Here is a 22462-nt window from a genome sequence, read left to right on the forward strand (position 1 = left end):
ACCTTGTGTATACCTTTTGGATCTCATCCCCCTGCCCTCCTATCAGAGGTAAAAAATAGTCTTCATTTTGTATTTACAATTTTCCTTGTCCTAAAAACACTTATATACATGTCCCTCAACATTATATTGTTTAGTTTTGCTTTCTTTTGTGTTTTATATGAATAAAACTGAGATTCGCCCAAGTTTTTGTTTATAGCTATAGTACATGTGTTTTTTACTGTTATATCTTATTCTGTTGTGTGAATTTTCTATAAATTATTTATCTATTATCCTCTTGGAATACTATAACTTTTCCCAGTTTAAGGCTATTGTTTTTAATATTACTAGTAATATTCTTGTATATGTGTTTCCTAATATATAAGTACAGGATTTTCTATAAGCACATACCCAGCAGTGAGACTACTGGATCTGTTTTACCTGATTCTTATAGCATAGATATTGAACCATCTCTTTCTAGCTTCATTTTTAAAAATCTCTCTTTCATGTTTTCTGTCTCCATGTGTTTTCAGAATACATTCTTCAGATTTTTCTTCAGTTTTCCAATTCTCTTTATATTTGTGTTTAATCAGTTGTTTAGATTATCCACTGAGTTTATTTGAATAATTTCATTTTTCATTTTTGATGTTTGCTTTGCCTCTTCAGATATATCAGTCTCAAATAGTTTGCTTATTCTTTGTGGTTCCATTTTTCAAATCATTAACTATTTAATACATAATTGCTTTGTACTCTGTAATAATTCCAGTTCCTGAGGTTGTCTTAGATTCATCAGAATTAGATCCTGAGATGCAGATTCCTGGGCAAGTGATTTATTAAGGCAGGGCTCCCAGGATAAAGCAGTAAGGGAATAGGGAAGACAGGATAAAGAAGAGATAGAAACCAGCTAAGGATATGATTTTAGAAGTCCTAGGATCAACACAATCTGTGGGAGTTCTAGAGTGTATAGTGAACAGCAAGGTTAGTCCTCAGGCAAGGGAGTTGAACTGTCATAGTCCTGTATCAGACATTGACAATGGTCCTTCCGGGATGCATATAAACTCCCAAGTATTTCAAGTCTGATCTGAGACCAGAGTTCTCTAAGGAAGGCTGTTTGGTGTGAACCTTTAGAAAAAGAACTCCAAAGCTGGAGAGAGATACCCAGTGCTCACGGGAGGGATCCAAAGAGATTTGAAGGTGGAGCACCCATGGCCTCCACTATGGGAATTCACTGCTATGGGGAGGGGGACTTTACATAAAAGAAGTTTTCTTACTTATTCATACTTTCATTCTTTAAAAATACTGGTTGACCACCTACTGTATGTGGGGCATGTCTAAGTACTAGGGATTAAACAATAAACAAAAGAGACTAAGATCTGAGTCCTATAAGAACTCACATTCAGTGGGGAGAAGAAAGGGAAAAGAAGTAGAAAATCCTCTGTGCTTTGTCAATTCATCTCTCACACTTGTGGCGTATGTTCTGTGGGTTTTAGACAAATGTATACTGATATGTGTCCACCAATGTACTATCATGAAGAATAGTTTTACTGCCCTAAATATCCTCTGTGCTCTATTCTTCCCTTGCTCCCCTCAATCCTTGGCAATCACTAATCTTTTTAATGTCTCCATAGTTTGACATTTTTTCCAAAATGTCATATAGTTGGAATTATGCAGTGTGTAGTTCTTTCAGATTGATTCTATGACTTAGTAATATGCATTTAAGTGTCCTCCTTGTCTTTTCATGACTTGAAAATAGTTTATTTGATTTTAGTGCTGACTAATATTGCATTGCCTGTGTGTGCTACAGTTTTTCTATTTATCTTTGGAAGGATATCTTGGTTGCTTTCAAGTTTGGGCAATTATGAATAAAGCTGCTGGAAATATTCATGTGCAAGTTTTTGTTTGGCCATGTTTTTAATTCCTTTGAGTAAACACTAAGGATTACAGTTGCAGGATTGAATGTAAGAATATATTTAGTTTGTAAGGAGCCATTACACTACCTTCCAAAGTGCATATACCATTTTTGCATTCCCAACAACAATGAATGAGAGTTCCTTTTGCTTTGTGTCCTGCCAGCATTTGGGGTTGCCAGTGTCTGAATTTTAGTCAGTCTACTATCATTTACAGAGGGATCTTATTTTAATTTGTTGATAACATATGATGTGGACCATCTTTTCATATGTGTATTTGCCATCTATATATTTTCATTGAGGTTGTGTGTGTGTGTGTGTGTGTGTGTGTTTGTTGAAGACTGACCCTAGGGTCTCATAGTATACTAGACACTGAAGCCCCATTCCCAAGTTCTTTTATTTTTTAATTAAAATATTTTTGGCTCAAGGGAGCACCTTGAGAATTTTCTTTATTTGCTGTAACTCCTTGATGCATAAAAATTATTCCTATATTGGATTAAGTGATTTTGTATAAACCATTCAGTGTTTCTGTTCTGCCAAAGAAGTCTTCAGTCTCTCAATATATTTTAAGCTGCAGTAAAAATGGGTGAAAGCCATATAGTCCTGTTGTTGTAATTCAGAAGAAAACAGACTTCTTGAGACACCACTCACTAAGTATTAACAAAAAATTGAGGCAAAAGAATTTTTTTCAGGTTGAATCAGTGTTTTTATAAAGCATCAAGATCAGAAACATGGTAACAAAACAGCTTAATATTTGGTTTGATTGAGATTATTTAAGGAGCAATAGGAAATAATTTATTGATAGTTAAAATAAAATTATAAAAAGCTTTAAAGGAACTTATGATATTGCTAAATAAGTAAAGTTGTATCTACAGTCTTCCCTTGGACTCCTCGCACACTGGTACCAAAATGTGCAGATGCTCAAGTCCCTCATATAAAAATAAAAGTGGGCATAGAAGCTATGCACATCCTCCCATAGACTTTAAGCCATCTCTAGATTACTCAGGATACCTAATACAATGTCAATGCTACATAGAGTTGTTGTGCTGTATTATTTATGGAGATTCATACCAAGGCAAGAAAAGAGTCTTGTCCCTATATGTGTTCAGGGACACAAAAATTTTTTTCCAGTTACTTTCCATCTGCAGTTGATTGAGTTCAAGGATGTAGAACATACAGGCAAGGAGGAACAACTATACTTTGTTAAATTAATCTTGATTTTTGCATTAAGTAGTTTATATAAGAACTTTATAAACTCCCATTTGGAAATGGTAGTTGGTAAAAGTGCTTGTGCCTTGTATACTTGGGTGGAGACCCTGCACTGGTTTTTGGTGATGATGTTTGTAGTTTGTGTGTCTGGAGCCGAGCAACATTAGCTTTAGATTAGGCCTTGTGTTGGAGACAGGGTAGCCTAGGGAAGAGGAGACCCAGAATATCTAGTTAAGTCAGGCTTTAGGCAACCCCATGTGGACTCCAGACCGGGACTTGGCAAGCATTTTCTGTAAAGTCAGGTAGTAAATCTGTGGGGTCATATGGTCTCTACCTCAACTTCTGATTGTGGGGTAAAAACAGTCATAGATAACAAATGGGTCTGGCTGTACTCAAATAAAACTTTATGAGTTAATACTGAACTTTGGAATTCGTTTAACTTTCATGTGTCACAAAATGTTATTATTCTTTTGTTTTTCTTTTAAGTATTTAAAAATGTAAAAGTCATCTCATTTATAGGTATAGAAAAAGAGGTGGAAAACCAGACTTTTCTTGTAGGCTAATAGGCTTTTCCAATTCCATTATCATTTCATCTTCGCTTTGTCAAGTCAGTTCTAACTCACTTGTAACTAAGGGAAAACCAAACCAAAGATTCCTACTTGGAAATTACTTTGTTCTATTTATTGGGATATTTGTATTTTAGGCTTTATTTTTTAGGTGGATCATTAAAGGTTTTTGTTACTGTTAAAGACTTTTCAGGGAGTACATGGTAGGTTGTGGGAAAGGTTTTATCTGTTGTTTTTGTTTTTGTTTTTTCTTTCTTTTTTTTTTTTTTTTTCTTTTCAGAGCTGGGGATGGATCCAGGGACTCATATTTGTTAGGTAAGTGTTATACCACTGAGCCACATAGCCAAACCCCTGTTTTTCTTTTCTTTTTTTTTATTGTAAACAAATGGGATACATGTTGTTTCTCTGTTTGTACATAGAGTAAAGGCATACCATTTGTGTAATCATAAATTTACAAAGGGTGATGTTGGTTGATTCATTCTGTTATTTTTGCCCCTTCCCCCCATCCCTCCCATCCCAATTTTCCCTCTATACAGTCCTTCCTTCCCCCATTCTTGCCCCCTCCCTAACCCTCACTCTAACCCTAAAACTAACCCCTCCCACACCCCATTATGTATCATCATCCACTTATCAGTGAGATCATTCTTCCTTTAGTTTTTTGAGATTGACTTATCTCACTTAGCATGATAATCTCCAATTTCGTCCATTTGCCTGCAAATGCCATAATTTTATCATTCTTCATGGCTGAGTAGTATTCCATTGTATATATATGCCACAGTTTCTTTATCCATTCATCAACTGAAGGGCATCTAGGTTGGTTCCACAATCTGGCTATGGTGAATTGAGCAGCAATGAACATTGATGTGGCTCTATCTCTCTAGTATGCTGATTTTAAGTCCTTTGGGTATAGGCCAAGGAGTGGGATAGCTGGGTCAAAAGGTAGTTCCATTCCAAGTTTTCTAAGGAATCTCCATATTGCCTTCCAGAGTGGCTGCACTAATTTGCAACCCCATCAGCAATGTATGAGTGTACCTTTTTCCCCACATCCTCACCAACACCTGTTGTTGCTTGTATTCTTGATAATCGCCATTCTGATTGGGGTGAGATGGAATCTTAGGGTGGTTTTGATTTGCATTTCTCTTATTACTAGAGATGTTGAACATTTTTCCATATGTTTGTTGATTGTTTGTAGGTCTTCTTCTGTGAAGTGTCTGTTCATTTCCTTAGACCATTTGTTGATTGGGTTATTTGTAGTCTTGGTGTTGAGTTTTTTGAGTTCTTTATAGATTCTGGAGATTAGTGCTCTATCTGAAGTATGATTGGCGAAGATTTTCTCCCACTCTTTCTTCGCGTTGCTGATAGTTTCCTTTGCTGAGAGAAAGCTTTTTAGTTTGAATCTATCCCAGTTGTTGATTCTTGCTTTAATTTCTTGTGCTATGGGAGTCCTGTTGAGAAAGTCTGGTCCTAAGCTGGCATGTTGAAGATCTGGACCTACTTTTTCTTCTATAATGCAGGGTCTCTGGTCTGATTCCGAGATCCTTAATCCATTTTGAGTTTAGTTTTGTGCACGGTGAGAGATATGGGTTTAGTTTCATTTTGTTGCATATGGATTTCCAATTTTCCCAGCACCATTTGTTGAAGAGGCTATCTTTTCTCCATTGCATATTTTTGGCACCTTTGTCTAGTATGAGGAAATTATATTTATTTGGGTTTGTGTCCGTGTCCTCTATTCTGTACCATTGATCTACCTGTCTATTTTGGTACCAATACCATGCCATTTTTGTTACTACTGCTTTGTAGTACAGTTGAAGTTCAGGTATTGCAATACCCCCTGCTTCAGTTTTCCTGCGAAGGATTGCTTTAGCAATTCTGGGTTTCTTATTCTTCCAGATGAATTTCATGATTGCTTGTTCTACTTCTGTAAGGTACATTGTTGGGATTTTAATTGGAATTGCATTGAATCTGTGTAGCACTTTTGGTAGTATGGCCATTTTGACAATATTAATTCTCCCTATCCAGGAACATGGGAGATCTTTCCATCTTCTAAGGTGTTCTTGAATTTCTTTCTTTAGTGTTCTGTAGTTCTCATTGTAGAGGTCTTTCACCTCTTTTGTGAGATTGATTCCCAAGTATTTTATTTTTTTCGAGGCTATTGTGAATGGAGTAGTTTTCCTAACTTCTCTTTCTGAAGATTCATCACTTATGTATAAAAATGCATTGGATTTATGAGCATTGATCTTGTATCCTGCTACTTTACTGAATTCACTTATGAGTTCTAAGAGTTTTCTGGTGGAATTTCCTGGTTCCTCTAAGTATATAATCATATCATTAGCAAATAAGGATAGTTTGAGTTCTTCTTTTCCTATTCGTATCCCTTTAATTTCTTTGGTCTGTCTGATTGCTCTGGCTAGAGTTTCAAGGACGATATTGAATAGGAGTGGTGAGAGAGGGCATCCCTGCCTTGTTCCAGATTTTAGGGGGAATGCTTTCAGTTTTGCACCATTTAGAATGATATTAGCCTTGGGCTTAGCATAGATGGCTTTTACAATGTTAAGGAACGTTCCCACTATCCCTATTTTTTCTAGCATTTTGAGCATGACGGGGTGCTGTATTTTATCAAATGCTTTTTCTGCATCTATTGAAATAATCATGTGATTCTTGAGCTTAAGTCTGTTGATATGGTGAATTACATTTATTGATTTCCTGATGTTAAACCAACCTTGCATCCCTGGGATGAAACCCACTTGATCATGGTGCACTATCTTTTTAATATGTTTTTGTATGCGATTTGCTAAAATTTTGTTGAGAATTTTTGTGTCGATGTTCATTAAGGATATTGGTCTGAAATTTTCTTTCCTCTATGTGTATCTGTCTGGTTTAGGTATCAGGGTGATATTGGCTTCGTAGAATGACTTTGGGAGGGTTCCCTCCTCTTCTATTTCATGGAATACTTTGAAAGTATTGGAATGAGCTGTTCTTTAAAGGTTTTGTAGAACTCGGCTGAGAAACCATCAGGTCCTGGACTTTTCTTTGTTGGTAGGCTTTTGATGACTTCTTCTATTTCATTACTTGAAATTGGTCTATTTAAATTGTGTATGTCCTCCTTGTTTAGTTTAGACAATTCATAGGTCTCTAGAAACTTGTTGATATCTTCGAAATTTTCTATTTTGTTGGAGTATAGATTTTCAAAATAGCTTCTAATTATGTTTTATATTTCAATCGTGTCTGTTGTGATATTTCCTTGTTCATTCCAAATTTTGGTGATTTGGGTTTTCTCTCGTCTTCTCTTTGTTAGTGTAGCTAAAGGTTTATCAATTTTGTTTATTTTTTCGAAGAACCAACTATTTATTTTGTCAATTTTTTGTATTGTTTCTTTTGTTTCAATTTCGTTGATTTCAGCTCTGAGTTACTATTTCCTGTCTTCTACTACTTTTGGTGTTGGTCTGTTCTTCTTTTTCTAGGGCTTTGAGCTGTAGTGTTAGGTTGTTTATTTGTTGAGTTTTGCTTCTTTTATTAAATGCGCTCCATGAAATAAATATTCCTCTAAGTACTGCTTTCATAGTGTCCCAGAGATTTTGATATGATGTTTCTTTGTTCTCATTGACCTCTAAGAATTTTTTAATTTCCTTCCTAATATCTTCTGTTATCCATTCATCATATAATAGCATATTGTTTAATCTCCAGGTGTTGGGGTAATTTCTGTTTTTTACTCTTTCATTTATTTCTAGTTTCAATCCATTATGATCTGATAAAATACAAGGAAGTGTCTCTATCTTCTTGTATTTGCTAACATTAGTTTTGTGGCATAATATATGGTCTATTTTAGAGAAGGATCCATGTGCTGCTGAGAAGAAAGTGTATTTACTCTTCGTTGGATGGTATATTCTATAAATGTCTGTTAAGTCTAAATTATTGATTGTGTTATTGAGATCTATGGTTTCTTTGTTCAATTTTTGTTTGGAAGATCTGTCCAGTGGTGAGAGAGGCATGTTAAAATCACCTAGTATTATTGTATTGTGTTCTATTTGGTTTCTGAGATTGAGAAGGATTTGTTTGACATACATGGGTGAGCCACTGTTTCGGGCATAGATATTTATGATTGTTATGTCTTGCTGATTTATGGTTCCCTTAAGCAGTTTGAAATGTCCTTCTTTATCCCTTCTGATTAACTTTGGCTTGATGTCCACTTTAGCTGAAATGAGGATGGATACCCCAGGTTTGTTGCTGGGTCCATGTGCATGGTAAGTTTTTTCCCATCCTTTCACCTTTAGTCTTTGGGTATCTCTTTCTAAGAGATGAGTCTCTTGCAGGCAACATATTGTTGGATCTTTCTTTTTAATTCCAATCTGCCAGTCTATGTCTTTTGATTGATGAATTCAGGCCAGTTAATATTCAGGGTTATTATTGAGATATGATTTGTATTCCCGGTCATTTGACTCATTTTATTCATTTATTTGTTTATTTTTGACAGGACTTGGTTCCTCTTTATTTGAGAGTTCCTTTAGGATATCTCTGCCATTTGCTGATTTGCTTCTTTGTTTTTCATCTCTTCTTCATGGAATATTTTGCTGAGAATGTTTTATAATCTGGCTTTCTTTTTTTAAATTTTTTTAACTTTTGTTCATCATGGAAGGATTTTATTTCATCATCAAATCTGAAGGTAAGTTTTGCTGGGTATAAGATTCTTGGCTGGCATCCATTTTCTTTTAGGGCTTGAAAAATGTTATTCCAGGCCCTTGTAGCTTTTAAGGTCTGGATTGAAAAATCTGCTGATATCCATATTGGTTTCCCCCTGAATGTAATTTGGTTCTTTTCTCTCACAGCCTTTAAGATTCTGTCTTTATTTTGTATGTTAGGTATTTTCAGTATAATGTGCCTTGGTGCAGGTCTGTTGTAATTTTGTGTATTTGGAGTTCTATAAGCCTCTTGAACTTGATTTTCCATTTCATTCTTCAGATTTGGGAAATTTTCTGAAATTATCTCATTGAATAGGTTGTTCATTCATTTGGTTTATTTCTCTAAGCCTTCCTCAATCCCAATAATTCTCAAATTTGGCCTTTTCATGATATCCCATAGTTCTTGTAGATTCTGTTCATGATTTCTTACCATCTTCTCTGTTTGTTCAACTTTGTTTTTGAGGTTAAATATTTTGTCTTCAATATCTGAATTTCTGTCTTCCAGGTGTTCTATCCTATTGGTTGTGCTTTCTATGGAGTTCTTAATTTGGTTTATTGTTTCCTTCATTTCAAGGATTTCTGTTTGTTTTAACTCTTTATTGAAATGGTCTTTTGCTTCCTGTATTTGCTCTTTTAACTGTCTATTGGTGCGTTCATTCAATGCCTGCATTTGCTCTTTCATTTCATCGTTTGCTTCCCTTATCATGTTGACTATGTACATTCTGAACTCCCTTTCTGACATTTCTTCTGCCATGCTGTCATTGGATTTTATTGATGTAACATCCAGATCTGTTTGAGGCATTTTCTTCCCTTGTTTTCTCATGTTGTTCAGGTGTCAGTGGACTGCAGAGATGTTGCAGATTTCCTCTATTGACTTATAATGTCCCTGAAGATTGCTAGTGTATCCCCTCTTATCCTTTAGTAGCCTGAAGTCTTAGAGGAAGTTGATACTGCCGTGTTCCCCTAGGAAGCTGCCTCTCTAGGGGTGGTGGTCTTCAGGTGGGGTATATTCCCTGCTAGTGGGCAGAGGTGCCTCTACTTGTTGACCAATGGTCATCCAAAGGGGAAGTAGACTGCGGGCTGAGGCAAGGCCTGTTTGGGCCTGTGTCTCTGGTTTTACCATCCTTGTGGGAAAACCTCACCCGGCGGGGAAGACTCACCAGGTGGGGAGGTCTCAGCTAGTCAGTTCCCCTCCTAGAGGTTCCCCTCAGTCCACAACTACCGCCTGGGCAGGGCAGCCTTCCCAGGCAATGTTCCCAGGGGCCTGGACCTACCTCCTGGCCCTGGGAGTCCTGCCCTTTGCAGACGAGTCTCCTTAGGTAGCCCCTCCTCAGAGAAGCTGCCCACAGTCCTGGAACCTTCGCTCCGCCCCTCAGCTTGTCTGTGTGTAGCTCTTTCAAGAAAAGGTGCCTAGGTCCCCTGACCAGACCATGCTTTGCACCTAATCGCCTAGCTATGCGACCCCTCCTCTGAGCAGTCACTTGGAGCCTTGTACATATGCTCCAAGCCCCAGTGACCTGTCACTCGTCTCTTCCTCCAGGCAGCCACCCGGTGTTCTGTGTGGGTGCTTGGAGACCAAGCAACTCACTGCGCACCTCCACCTCCTCAGGACAGCCCCCTCCCCATTGTTCAGGCGGTTGCTGAGTCCAAATAGCTCGCTGCCCAACTCTTCCTCTGGCAACCGCTGGAGCCGCGGCAGATTGCTCCAAAAAACCAAGTGGTGTGCTGCTCGACCTCCTCTGCAAAGTTCCCCGCTTTCCGAGTTCACTGCTCCAGCGGGGGGAGGGGTGTCTTGCCGCCTGGGCAGGGCAGCCTTCCCAGGCAACGTTCCCAGGGGCCCGGACCTACCTCCTGGGCCTGGGAGCCTCACCCTTCCCAGACAAGTCTCCTTAGGTTGCCCCTCCTTAGAGAAGCTGTCCCGTAGTCCTGGAAACTTCCCTCCGCCGTTTTTTCGCTCCGCTTCGCTGTCCTGTGTTTACCACTCCAGCGGGGGAGGGGCGTCTCGCTGAGCAACTCTACTTCACAAAGTTCTCTGCGTTTTGGGGCTACCACCCCATCCGGGATGCCTCCCCTATGGGAGAAACTCACCTGGCGGCTTTGAGTTGGTCCTAAGTCACTCACTATCTCCTCTTTTGAATCTTGAGTCCTGGAGCAACATGAAATGCAGCCGCCCTCTAGTCCTGCCATCTTGAAAACCCCCCCCGTTTTTCTTTTTAAACCAGGTTAAAGGCTTACATATTATTCTACTACTATGCTTAATTAAGAACTGTTTCTTAATATTTCTAGTTCTTAATTAGAGTAAACTTTTAGATAGCTGTAAAATATTTGAAAGAGAAAAACCAAAAATTTATTACTATATAATAAATGTTATAGAAGGAGCAAAAGTATGCATCTAAGATTTTAAAAAGAATAGATATAACTCTTGCCTTAAGAGCAATACCTTTTTTTTTTTATAACACACACATTTGAGTTTAATCAACTTAAACATGCAGAACTGGTTGTACTTCTTTGACAGCGGGTAGGGATCTTTGGGTATCTTGTGACCTATTACCTTTCTCCTCAAATTATGGTTAGCAAATACCTTCAGGGAAATCAGTTTGAGTTGTACTGTATTGCACCCCTAGAGAACACTGAATTCTTGGTCTGACTTTTAAGTAGAGCTTCCTGGTTTCCTCTCTTGAATCACATGATTATCAAACATGCCATTTCTATACAGAGAGATCAAGTTGAGAGGACAGAGACCAAACCATATTTTGTAAATATTTTGGTCAACATGATGAGTTCTGCAATCTAAAAAAAAGTATGCTTCTCTCAGTAAAGCAAACTCTCATCCTACTGGTTAACAATGACGGTGAGCTAGTTGCCACATTATATTGCTTGTGGTTGTTGGATGTTTAAGAACTGAAGGTTAGAATGCCCCTGACCACATGTTGGGCAAAAAGAATGTAAGGTGAACAACTTCATCCTTTTCCAAAGCAGTAACAGTAGTCCCCCTCTTATTTGTGGGGGTATATCCCAAGACCCCCAATGGATGCCTGATACAGGATACTGAATCCTGTATATACTGTTTTTCCCACATGTTAAAGTTTAATTTGTAAATTAGTCTCAGTAAGAGATTAACAATAACTATTAGCGAAATAGAATAAGTATAACAATATATTGTAATAAAAATTGGGTGAATGTAGTCTTTCTTGAAGGAGTGAAGATGAATATTAATTATCGCGTTCCCTCTGCCCGCAGAGAGAGACATGACAAACGTCTGAAGCTTTGGAAGTTTATTGTGCACAGTCTTCCTTTCTTTCCCTCTTTTCTATCCCTTTCTCTCTTTTCTTTCTCTCGCTCTCTTTCCCTCTGCTTAACACTCACCTGCTCCGGTCGCTCCGCTTCTCCCGCTCGGCTCACGCCTGCTTCGGCCGCTCCGCTTCTCCTGCTCGGCTCACGCCTGCTTCGCACTCTTCTTCCTCGCTTCTCCCCCCCCTCCCAGGAAGTTACCAAGCTTATATACACTTCAACCAATCAAGGGAGAGTACACGAGGTAAACGGCGAACAGCTGTAGGTATAGAATAGGCACACGAGAGAGGCATGCACTAATCACATTGTTAACTAGCTAATACTGTATAGCCAACCGCTTTTGGCTCAGCGCCAGGCGCCATCTTGACCGTGCCCAAGGCTGGGAGTCCCGGGTACCCTGACAATTAATATTTGGATCACTGTTGACTCTGGGTAACTGAAACCACAGAAAGCTGATCTTCAGATAAGGGGGGAAGACTGTATAAATGATGTATCCTCAGGGGTGGAACTGACTGAAAAAAAAAGTTTGTGGCCAATGAACGTCTTCCCTGACACACTGCTTTGTGGTCTTTATCCACTACTCTAGGTGGTGGGTACCATTAGGACAGAGCCTGTACATTCTATTCTCAGTGCCCTTCACTATTGGATGTCATAAGATTCATGTACTAGCTATTATGAATGCAAAAATAAACAATGTGCACATTTCTGGTTGCCAGAGCCTGGAACATAGTAGGTACCAGCCCACCAATAATTGTTTTTACTGAGGCAAGGGAACATTTTATAGAGTTTCAAAAGGTAATTCTTTTTTTTTTTTTTTTTTTTTTTGCGGTGCTGGGGATTGAACCCAGGGCCTTGTGCATGTGAAGCAAGCACTCTACCAACTGAGCTATATCCCCAACCCAAGGTAATTCTTTTGGCTACATTTTTTGTAGAATTTTTTTTCCAAACCACCCTTGTGGTTTGGTTTACTTCCTGTATTCTGATTTTTCTTAATATTTAATAGCAGAGAATATCATGTAGTTGAAATTTCACTACTTCTAGAAAATCCTGTGGATGTTAGACCTATTAAAAATGAATCTTCTTGGGTGGGGTTGTAGCTCAGTGGTAGAGTGCTTGCCTAGCATGTGTGAGGAACTGGGTTTGATTCTCAGCACCACATATAAATAAATAAAATAAAATAAAAATTTTTAAAAATGAATCTTCTTAAATAGAAATGGTACACCTCAATTCTGAACTTATAAAAATGAATTTAACACAGGGAAATTGATTTTTTAAAATGTTAAGATGCTAGAAGAATAGAGAAGGTATTATCACAACTCATACCATGCCAAGGGAGCTCAGTGAATTAAAAAAATTAAGAAGCTGTCATCTAAGACTAATCTTCCTCTAACAGGGTTGCACAATGAGAAACTTAAAACTTGGCATGTTTACATCTCACACCAGAAGGGTGTCTTGACTATGGAAAACCGTATTAGCAGATGCTTCACTAGTTTTCTTTGCTCTCCATTGTGTGCCCAGTGCTTGGCACCTATTAGGTCTCAAGAAAGAATTTCAGAGGGTAAAAGAAACATTTTAGGAAGAAAAACAAAAATCAAGTAAACAAAGTCCTAATATGACAGATCTGGAGTGTTTTACTTCTTATGGTTTGGAGATGGTCTCATTTCCATGTAGCAGATGGGCCATATAGCCCTCAAGGGACCAGGACACCCTGGCAGAGGCTGTGTGAACTCTTAGTGACCAACCACCCCCACTCCAGGGATGAACAAGCTGCCTTATCTGGCTTGAGTCCCCATCTGAAATCACTGTTTTGGGGTACCTCTACTCTTCTATCTCAGTTTCTCTCCTGTCATCTCTTCAGTATCTCTAGATGGCAGCTGTGGTATTTAAAAATGACTCAGCTTTTTAAGTGAGGGAGTTAATATATGACCAGAATGATCTCTGAAACAAGGTAGCTGCCCTGTGCTCTGCACTTAAGTAACTGAAATTGTTCATTAACTCAGGCATTGCCAGTGCCTGAATCTTTTGTTTTTAACTTGTCACTCTTTTTTCTGTCCTGAAAAACTTTATTTTGAACTCTGTTTGAATCTGTCTGAATTCTTCTGGATTAGTCTGTTCTGTTCTCATGATTTGAAACTTACTTTTATTTTTCCCACATACCTTGGGTTAGAATAACTGGAATAGTGATCACAAAATGGCCACAAATTGATCCCCTCCCTGTCTGCTGTCCCCCTTGCAATGTAACTTTTTTTCTCTTACCTCCAACTCCAGACCTGGCCATGGGCTTGCACTGACCAAGGGAACATTAGCCAATGTGACTCATCAGGGAACTGAAAATATCCTATGTATTGAGACATCCCACTTCCTATTGAGAACCCTTCCTCCCATCCCCATTCTGTAAGCTCAGTCTAGCTGGGTAGAGATGTCAGCCCAGCTGCCTGCCAGCACTAACCAGTACCAACTGCTTGATAGATGAGTAAAGTCAACCTAGACCATTAGCTTCCAACCAACCTCCAACTGATAGCAGCTACATGATTGAGCCCAGATAGAATTATTAACCCCAAGGATTATAACAATGAACAGTAGGTAATTGATATATTGAACCTGACTGAGATCATGAGGCTAGAAACTACCCCTGATCCTAGGATCTAAAGGCTTTTGCTTTTGTCTTTTCATAGCCATCCTACTGACAGAGGAGTTCCACTTTTGTAGGAGAATGATGTAGAGCTTTTGGTCTCAATAACTGCCTGAAAGGAACATGCCACAAATAAAGTTTTATTGAAACAGTCATGCTTGTTTGTTTATTGAAACACACTCATACCTGTTTATTTGCAGATTGTCTATGGCTGCTCTCAGTCCACAATAAGTAGCTGTGGCCAAGACTGTATGACCCACAAAAACTAAAATATTTATTATCCCTAAAATATTTACAGTTAGGGGAAATAGGTCAGGTTAGGGGAAATAGGTTAGATGAATAATAATGAACATACTGTGAGAATTCTGGAAAAGTTGAATAGTTCCAGCCAAACTGATCATGAATGTACTGAAAAGGCACAATATGAATGTGGACTTTGCAGGTAAAATCCCAAGGATGATGAAAACACATCAAGGGGAAGAAAAATAAAGGAAATGAAACAATCATTTGAACAGTCCTAATGACAGCCAAATGGGAGCAGGATCTGTGAACACACAGATAAGTCAGGGTCTATATGTTGGCAACATATAGTTAGAAAACAATAAAAAATTTATAATTATCAACACATAAGCAATCTAGGCATAAATATAAGAAAACTGTAGAAGACATTCATGGAGAATTTTTTTTTCAATTTTATTGAGAGACAGTAACGAAAACAAAAGTGAATGGAGAGGAATACCCATTCTTGGGCAAGAGCCTGTCACTAGCTAGTTTAATTATTGAGAAGTAGGGTATAGGGGGCGGTTGATGAAACCATCTAGACTGAAAAGTTCAGGAGTAATCTGAGTTCACAGCAATGGACTGTGGGTTTAGCCAGGTCAGTTACCCTGATTTATCTGTCTGTTCACAGATCCTGCTTTCACTTGGCTGTCATTAGGACAGTTCAAATGATTGCTTCATTTCTCTTATTTATTTTTCTTCCCAAAACAGAAATAGCTTTGCTTTATCTGATTGGTTAAAGTCATATATGCTAATTGTATATCTAGAAACTTGAGCAGGGATAGGGATGTATCTTAGTGTAGTGTCCTCTTAGCATGTGTGAGGCCTTGGGTTCTGTCCCCAGAATTGCAAAACATACAAACCAAAACCAAAAAGCAAAGAAAAACAAAACAAAACAAAAAACACCTGAGGGAGAAGTCAGAACACTTTGATTTTCTCTAGATGGTAGGATTATAAGTGAATTTTGCTAAGCAAAATGATGCATGCTGCTGACATGACCCTGTTACTTCCTTGTATGTGGACACCCATACATAGTTAGGACTATGAAGGATATAGGTTCAATGGTGTGAATCCTATCTCATCATTGTCTTTGTCTTAGTCCATTTTGTGTTGCTATAACAAAATACATGAGATGGGGTACTTCTATAAAAAAAAGAGGTTTATTTAGCTCACAGTTTTAGAGGCTGAAAGTCCAATTGGGCAGCCCCATCAGCTTAGACTTTGGTGAGGGCCTTCAGCGTGTCAGAAGTGATGATGATATCACATGGTGGGAGCACTTCGATGTGTATCATATGGTAGACAGGAAGCAAAAACAACAAACAGAAAATAAACCACACCCTTAAAACAAACAAACAAAATCTCAACAAAACAAAACAGGGGAAGGGCCAGGCTTTCTCTTTTATAAGAACCTGCCCTCACAAGAACTAATCCACTCCTGTGAGACCTTTCTCATTTCCCCAGATCAGCAGTAATCCCTTCACAAGGTGCTAGTTGACCAGGCGCCTTCCAACAGGCCTGCCTCTTAGGTCTCGCACATCCTCAATGCCCCTCACACTGGGGATCAAGCTTCTAGCACAAGAATCTTTAGGGGACTAACTGCATCCAAACTGTTCTCCCTGTGAGGTGTCAAACAATGATACACAAGAAACCAAAGTATCACTTTTATGAACTTGGCTGGTGCTTGATGATTCTGTGTAAACTTTGGTAAACTGATTGCCTTGAGGCTTAAGAAGACCTGTCCTCCAATCTTCCCTGCCCTCCAAATGCCTATGTGACCACCATCCTGGAAGAAGGGGACTTCTGGGTGCCAAAGAGAAAAAGGAGAGAAGGCAGGAGGGCAGGATTGCTGCCACAGTCAGACCCACAGCCTTCCTAGTGGGGCTGGGTGGAGACATTGACTTTCTATAGCATACTTCAGTTTAGCTGCCTTACCAAGAGCATTTCAGGTTCTGAAGGCTGAGCATGCTGGGCAGGTAACAGGTGTGAATCAATTTGATGGGATTAAGCCCTGGACAAACTGTAGATAGTCTTTGGTGGAAGACATTGAAGATATTAAAAAGTTATGGTGCTGTCAAACAAAGGAGGTCAGGGGCTACTTGTTTTTAGAAACTTCGATATTCTGCCCTTTTTCCCAAACTTCAAAAATATCTAATGTGATGTTTAGCATTCACATGCTCTCCCACCATGTTATATGGGAACAGCAGCACCAACATTGTCAAAGCAGATAACACAATACAGTTATCCCATGTGGAAGAGACACTTGGCCTTGTCTTTTTCTCATTCTGCTATTTGCCCTTGGTGTTCTAGGATTTCTGTGACTGGAGACCAAATAGACCCATTTCCATTTTCCTTAATCTTACCTACTGCTCCACTTCTGTCTCTTTCTCCCTAAAGAAATCTTCCAGCTTCCTTGGATTCTCATACCTTAGGGAGTAGGTGTGAGGCAAAATACTTGCCTTGGGAATTCATTATAAACTGACACTGAGATTGCTAAAAGAAATGTAAACCCTGACCTTTATTCCCCAGGAGCTTGTGGTATATGTGTAACCATACTATGGATAGAGGTACTCTGGTTTTCTATCTCCATGAGGATTGATTGTGAGACTCCAAGAGGAAGAGAGGAAGGGAGGAAGCTATCTCTGCAGCTACATCTGTATGGCAGAAGTGGGACACCGTTCAGGGGACACCTGAGCTGTGATAGTCAGACGGTGGCTCTGGTAACGTGCTATGGTTCTAAGGGTGGCTGTTTCATGAGCAGGTCATTTTCTAAATTCCTGTCCATCTTTGTGGTGACTTCAGTACTGGTTGGATCTCTATTGCCAGTGACCACAGGGTGGGTCTCCCTACATTGCCACGTGCCCAGTTGCCAGATGTCTGGTCAGACTGTAGAATTCGATTTTGGGACAGCTGCCATCTTGGGCCCAGTCTGTGGAAGCGCATAAGGGAACCAGCATGGCAGGCCTGTTAATAATGAATTCCTGAAAGGACACAGTGGGTTTGCCAGGTATAGTGGTGCACCTCAAAGAGAAAATGGGAACTCCATAGCCTAAGTACAAGATGGTTTGGACCAGAGGGTTAGCAGCATTAATGAGGGAGGAAATGCATGTGGACTCTCCTCTCTCCATTCTCCTTATAATATTTCTTAGTACATTTGGTACCTTAAAATTCAGATGTTAATCTAATAGATTATGCTAGTTAGCTTTGTAAGCAAATCTCACCAGAGTTTCTTTCTTTCTTTCTTCTTTCTTTCTTTCTTTCTTTCTTTCTTTCTTTCTTTCTTTCTTTCTTTCTTTCTTTCCTTTTTAGTGAGAGAGAGAGTGTGGCTCAGTAGGATGCATAAGGAAAAAGTTGTTCTTATTAATTATTAATTAATGGTGACTTAAGAGAAAAAGGCAGAAGACTGGTGTCAACTGCAGTCATACTTTTAACATTTCTAGCTCTTGGGAATCTCTGTACCATCCTGGAGATTTGATCTGGGCACCAAAATGAATGGGCAGGACTAAAAAAATAAAATAAAAAAGAAGCATTTTTTGTTTTGCTATATTAATAGTATTTCTAGTTAGTTTAAAGTCTAAGTTGACTAGATTCAGGTGGATTCAGGTATTACTTGTATTCTTTTTTTTTCAAATAGCAAAATTGGGCTTCAAAAGAGTAGAACTTAGCATTGATATCCCTAAAAGTAAGTAATGATTCCTTCTCTGTACACATGAACAAGAACCATGATATAATTAGTTAATAACTGTGATAAATTAATTTGTATAGTATACATCATAGTCACACTGTATAAGTTATCATCATTAAAATGAAGGTGAACATTCTCCTTTTCTTGTGAATGTAAAATATGCACAGCTTCTAGGAATCTTGGACTTTAAAGTGATAGTCCAGAGTTCTGTATCTGTCAATATGGCAAAGTAAGTTCTTGAAAGTTCTTTCCACTTCAAAATGCATAAGAATATTGGGTAAATGTATATCTTTGAGGCTTTTAAAAGGCATGCAGAGCTAATGATATTGTACATTTTTTCACATAGTTGCTGGCCATTTGTATTTGTTATTTTGAGAAATGTCTATTCAGGTCATTTGCCCATTTTTATTTATTTTGTTTTATTTGTTTTGCTTTTGCTTTTGTGCTGGGGTTGGAACCTGGGCCTTGCACCTGTCAGGTAAGTACCCTCCCGCTGAGCTTTACCCCCAGCCCCATTTGTCCATTTTAAAATTGGACTACTTGTTTTTATAATAAATATTGTTATATAATAAGTATCTGAGACAATCAGTTTGTAAAGAGGAAAGGTTTATTTTGACTCCCTTTCAGAGGTTTCAGTCCATGGCTGATTGGTCCTCTTGCTTTGGGCCTGAGGCAGCACAGTACATCATGGTGGGAGCACAAGGTGGGGGAAGCTCATTCACCTGAGAGCAGGTGGGCAGCAAAAGAGAGGGGTAGGGGCTAGGTTCCCAATATCCACTTTGAGGGCATATTCCCACTGACTAAAGATCTCCGCCTGGGCCCTACCTCTTAAATGTTGGACATAAGTAACCTCACAGAGCATCATCCTCGGACAAGGTCACTCTTAACTATGATGGGATGAGACAAATAAGAATGCTTCATAAATTTGTCTAAGAACAAGTGAAAACAGGTTCACTGTGCAAAATACTGAGCATCTCTTTCTTGACTAAAATGAGTGCCCACTGCTCTTGAAACCATTACAGCTTTGTCTTCAGCTTAGTCTCCTTTCTATCTGGGTAAGATTTATTGAGATGCCCAGTCTTCCAATTGCCCTGTGATAGTATCTCAACTAGTGAGTTCTACTTCCTAACTTCCTCCAAATCCTGCAGGCAAAGCCTGAATCCTGTGATAAATTCTCTCTGTCACCCTCTTCCAGGATGTCCCATGGCTTCCCTGGTGTCCCAGTACAGGTGTGCTCCTGCTGGCTTTTAGCTGTAGGACATCAACAGCTGGCTTTTAGTTGTAGGACATCACAAGAAGACAAATGCCACATGATCCCACTCATATGTGGAATCTAAAAGGTCAACCTCAGAAGTTGCCACTAGAATGTTGGTTACCAGAGGCTGGGGAGAGGAGGAGGGAAGGAGAGATGGGGAGAAACTGGTCAAGAGGTACTAAGTTGTAGTTAGGAAGTAGAAGTCCCAGTTATGCTTCTAAACAGTATGGGTATGCCCATCCACTTTTTGTCTCCATGAATTTGGTTGCTCTTCGTACCTTAAATAAGTGTGATCATGCCATTTTTGTCCTTTTTCATGCCTGACTTATTTCATCTCATTTGTGTAATGTCATCCAGGTCCATCCACTTGTAGTAAGTGTCAGAACTTCCTTCTTCTTTAAGTCTGAATAATATTCCATTGTGTATATAACAGCATCTTGTATTTGTATTAATCTGTCAATGAACTCTTAGGTTACTTTCAAGTCTTGGCTATTGTGAATAGTGAACATGTGCGTATAAAAATCTCTAAGATTCTGCTTTCAATTCTTTTGGATATATACCTGGAAATGGAATTGCGGAATCATGTGGTGATTCTGTTTTTAATTTTTTGAGTATCTCTGGACTGTTCTCCATAGAAGCTACTCCATTTACAATCTCACCAACAGTGTACTAGGGTCCAGTTTCTCCACATCCTCACCAGCACTTCTTATCTTCCTTTTTTGATAGTAGCCATCCTGATGGGTGAGGTGGTATCTCATTGTGATTCTGATTTGCATTCCATGATGACTAGTGATGTTAAGCTTTATTTTCATATTTGATTTTGATTACTCACAGTGACCATTCTCTACTTCTTTCCAGAAAGGAGTTGAAGAGGCTGGAGCAGGCTGATTCTCTGAAAGGTTCTCTAAGTGCAGAACAGCAGCCGTCACTCATCAGTGGTTGCTCCAACATTACAGAGGCAGTAGAGGGCGCCATGCACATTCAGGTGAGTGAAGGACACTGGCACCCAGGTCTGTAGAGCCCCAGGAGATCTTCCAATCTCTCTGGAAGAACAGAGCAAAATAAAAGGCGGTGGGAGGCATGAATGTTTGTAACTTCAAGATCAGAATTTTGTTTTATGTAACAGCAAACATGGTCATCAAAATTTCCCCCAAACTGATTCTCATCAAAGTAGCATGACAATGTTAACCTTACAGATACTACAATTTTGAGCTCAATTAGATATTCTGAACTGCTAACACTATTTTATCAGCTTTTTAAATGACAGATCATATTCTTTTTTTCATGCACAATGAAGTCAAACCTTAAAGAAATCCCCTTACAGAAAATCTTTCATTTGCATTTAGCCTTTCCAACAACTTCACTTAAAAAAAAATAATAATAATCCTCATAGGCAATAATTGTTTCCTTAGCTGAAAGCCTGGAGAGAGAAAACAGTCCCTTTAGGTAGAACTGGGGCAGCCTCAGGGGTGAGGTGACCTTTCCAGGAATCTATCCCTCAAGTGCCCACAGGCTGTCCCTGCCCCTGTTTAAGAACCTGAGGTCTAACATTATCTTTTGAAAGATCATACTTACTGCTATAGGGTTTAGGTAAATTTGCCTAAAACTCAAAGGGTCATTATTCCAATATCCCTTTTCTGTATTTTGTGTTCTGAGATTTGCACATGTCATGTTGTTCCTATGATGATATTCTAGCTGAGAATTTGGGAACAAACCAGAAAGGCAGCTTGTGTTTTATAATCAGCTGCTGCTCTGAGATTCAGATCAAATACAGAAGGTGGAGGTTCTAGGTCTTTGTGGCTCTTAAGTTTCTCCCATTCCTTTAACAAATATGTATCAAAACAGAACATAAGCGAGGACCATTTTCCATTTCCTTTCTCTTTCTTGTGTACAACAGACTGCCTTTATCCTCTGTTTACTTTCTGGAGTTTCAGTTACCTGTGGTCAATAGTAGTCCAAAAATATTTGGAGAGAGAGGAGATAGACATATCCCACATACACATAACTTTGATTACAGTATGTTATAATTGTTCTTTTTTTCTATTAGTTGTTGGTATTAATCTCTTACTGTGCCTAGTTTATAATTTAAACTTTATCATAGGTATGTATATATAGGAATAAAATAGGATATACTGGGTTTGGTGCTGTGGTTTCAGGCATCAGAGTGGCTTGGAACATGTCAGGTGTGGATGGGGGGTTAGTATGTTTGTCTCTTTCTTGATACGGTGAAGGTTGTATGAAAATTGGGTCTACAGGGAATCAGAGGGCTCCTGTGGTGAGCTTTCAGATGTCCTGTTTCCACACTCACTTAAGTCGTGGGTGTGTAGGAGGACTTGCTTCTGGAGACATGGAAGCTTTCCAAAGCCTGGTCTTCACCTGGGTTTAGTTTTTAAGGAAAGCATATGCTTCTTACATTGGGCCTACCAGGAGGATCTTGTTGCTCTTGACAGTGGCAAGGATGAGTGCCTCCCGTCTTGACACGTGTGGTTCGTACATGGGCCAGGTGGGCTTGCTGCCAGTCGTGACATTTGCACTTAGCATAGGAGTGGCTTTGGCAAGTTTTTTTTTTTTTTTTTTTTTTTTTTTTTTAACTTTTAGACTCTACTTCCTCATCAGTAAAATGAGGATGATACCTACGCTTCTGGAACATGGTGAGAATTGCCATCTGGGCTCATACTTAAGGTGACTGCCTTGAAGTCAAGGTTCCATTTTCCCAATGAGATGTTTAAAAATTCATTTTATGGTTAATTTGATGTAGTTGTCCCTTAGTATTCCCAAAGGTTCCAAGACCCTTGTTGATACCAAAATCTGTGAATGCTGAAATCTATTATTTAACATAGTATAGTATATGCATAGTAGCTATGCACATCCTTTTGTATACTTTAAATTATCTCTAGATGACTTATAAGGCCTAATATAATCTAAATGCTATGTGCATAGTTGTTATACTGTAATGTTTAGGGAATAAAGACAAAGAAAAAAGCCTGTA

At 39.0% G+C, this 22462-nt stretch overlaps 1 protein-coding gene across 1 annotated transcript in view; it reads left to right on the forward strand.

Moving 5' to 3' along the window:
• LOC124974208 (lambda-crystallin homolog) overlaps positions 1–22128 on the forward strand; it is a 34147-nt gene extending 12019 nt beyond the window's left edge. Inside the window, exons 3-4 of the mRNA XM_047537651.1 lie at positions 20332–20458; positions 22072–22128. Of these exons, the coding sequence (XP_047393607.1) occupies positions 20332–20458; positions 22072–22092 (148 nt within the window). The 3' untranslated portion in view covers positions 22093–22128. The remainder of the gene's footprint in view (positions 1–20331; positions 20459–22071) is intronic.
• The last annotated feature ends 334 nt before the right edge of the window (positions 22129–22462 follow it).

This window comes from Sciurus carolinensis, unplaced genomic scaffold (assembly GCF_902686445.1).
Source record: "Sciurus carolinensis unplaced genomic scaffold, mSciCar1.2, whole genome shotgun sequence".
In the NCBI taxonomy this organism is placed as follows: domain Eukaryota; kingdom Metazoa; phylum Chordata; class Mammalia; order Rodentia; family Sciuridae; genus Sciurus; species Sciurus carolinensis.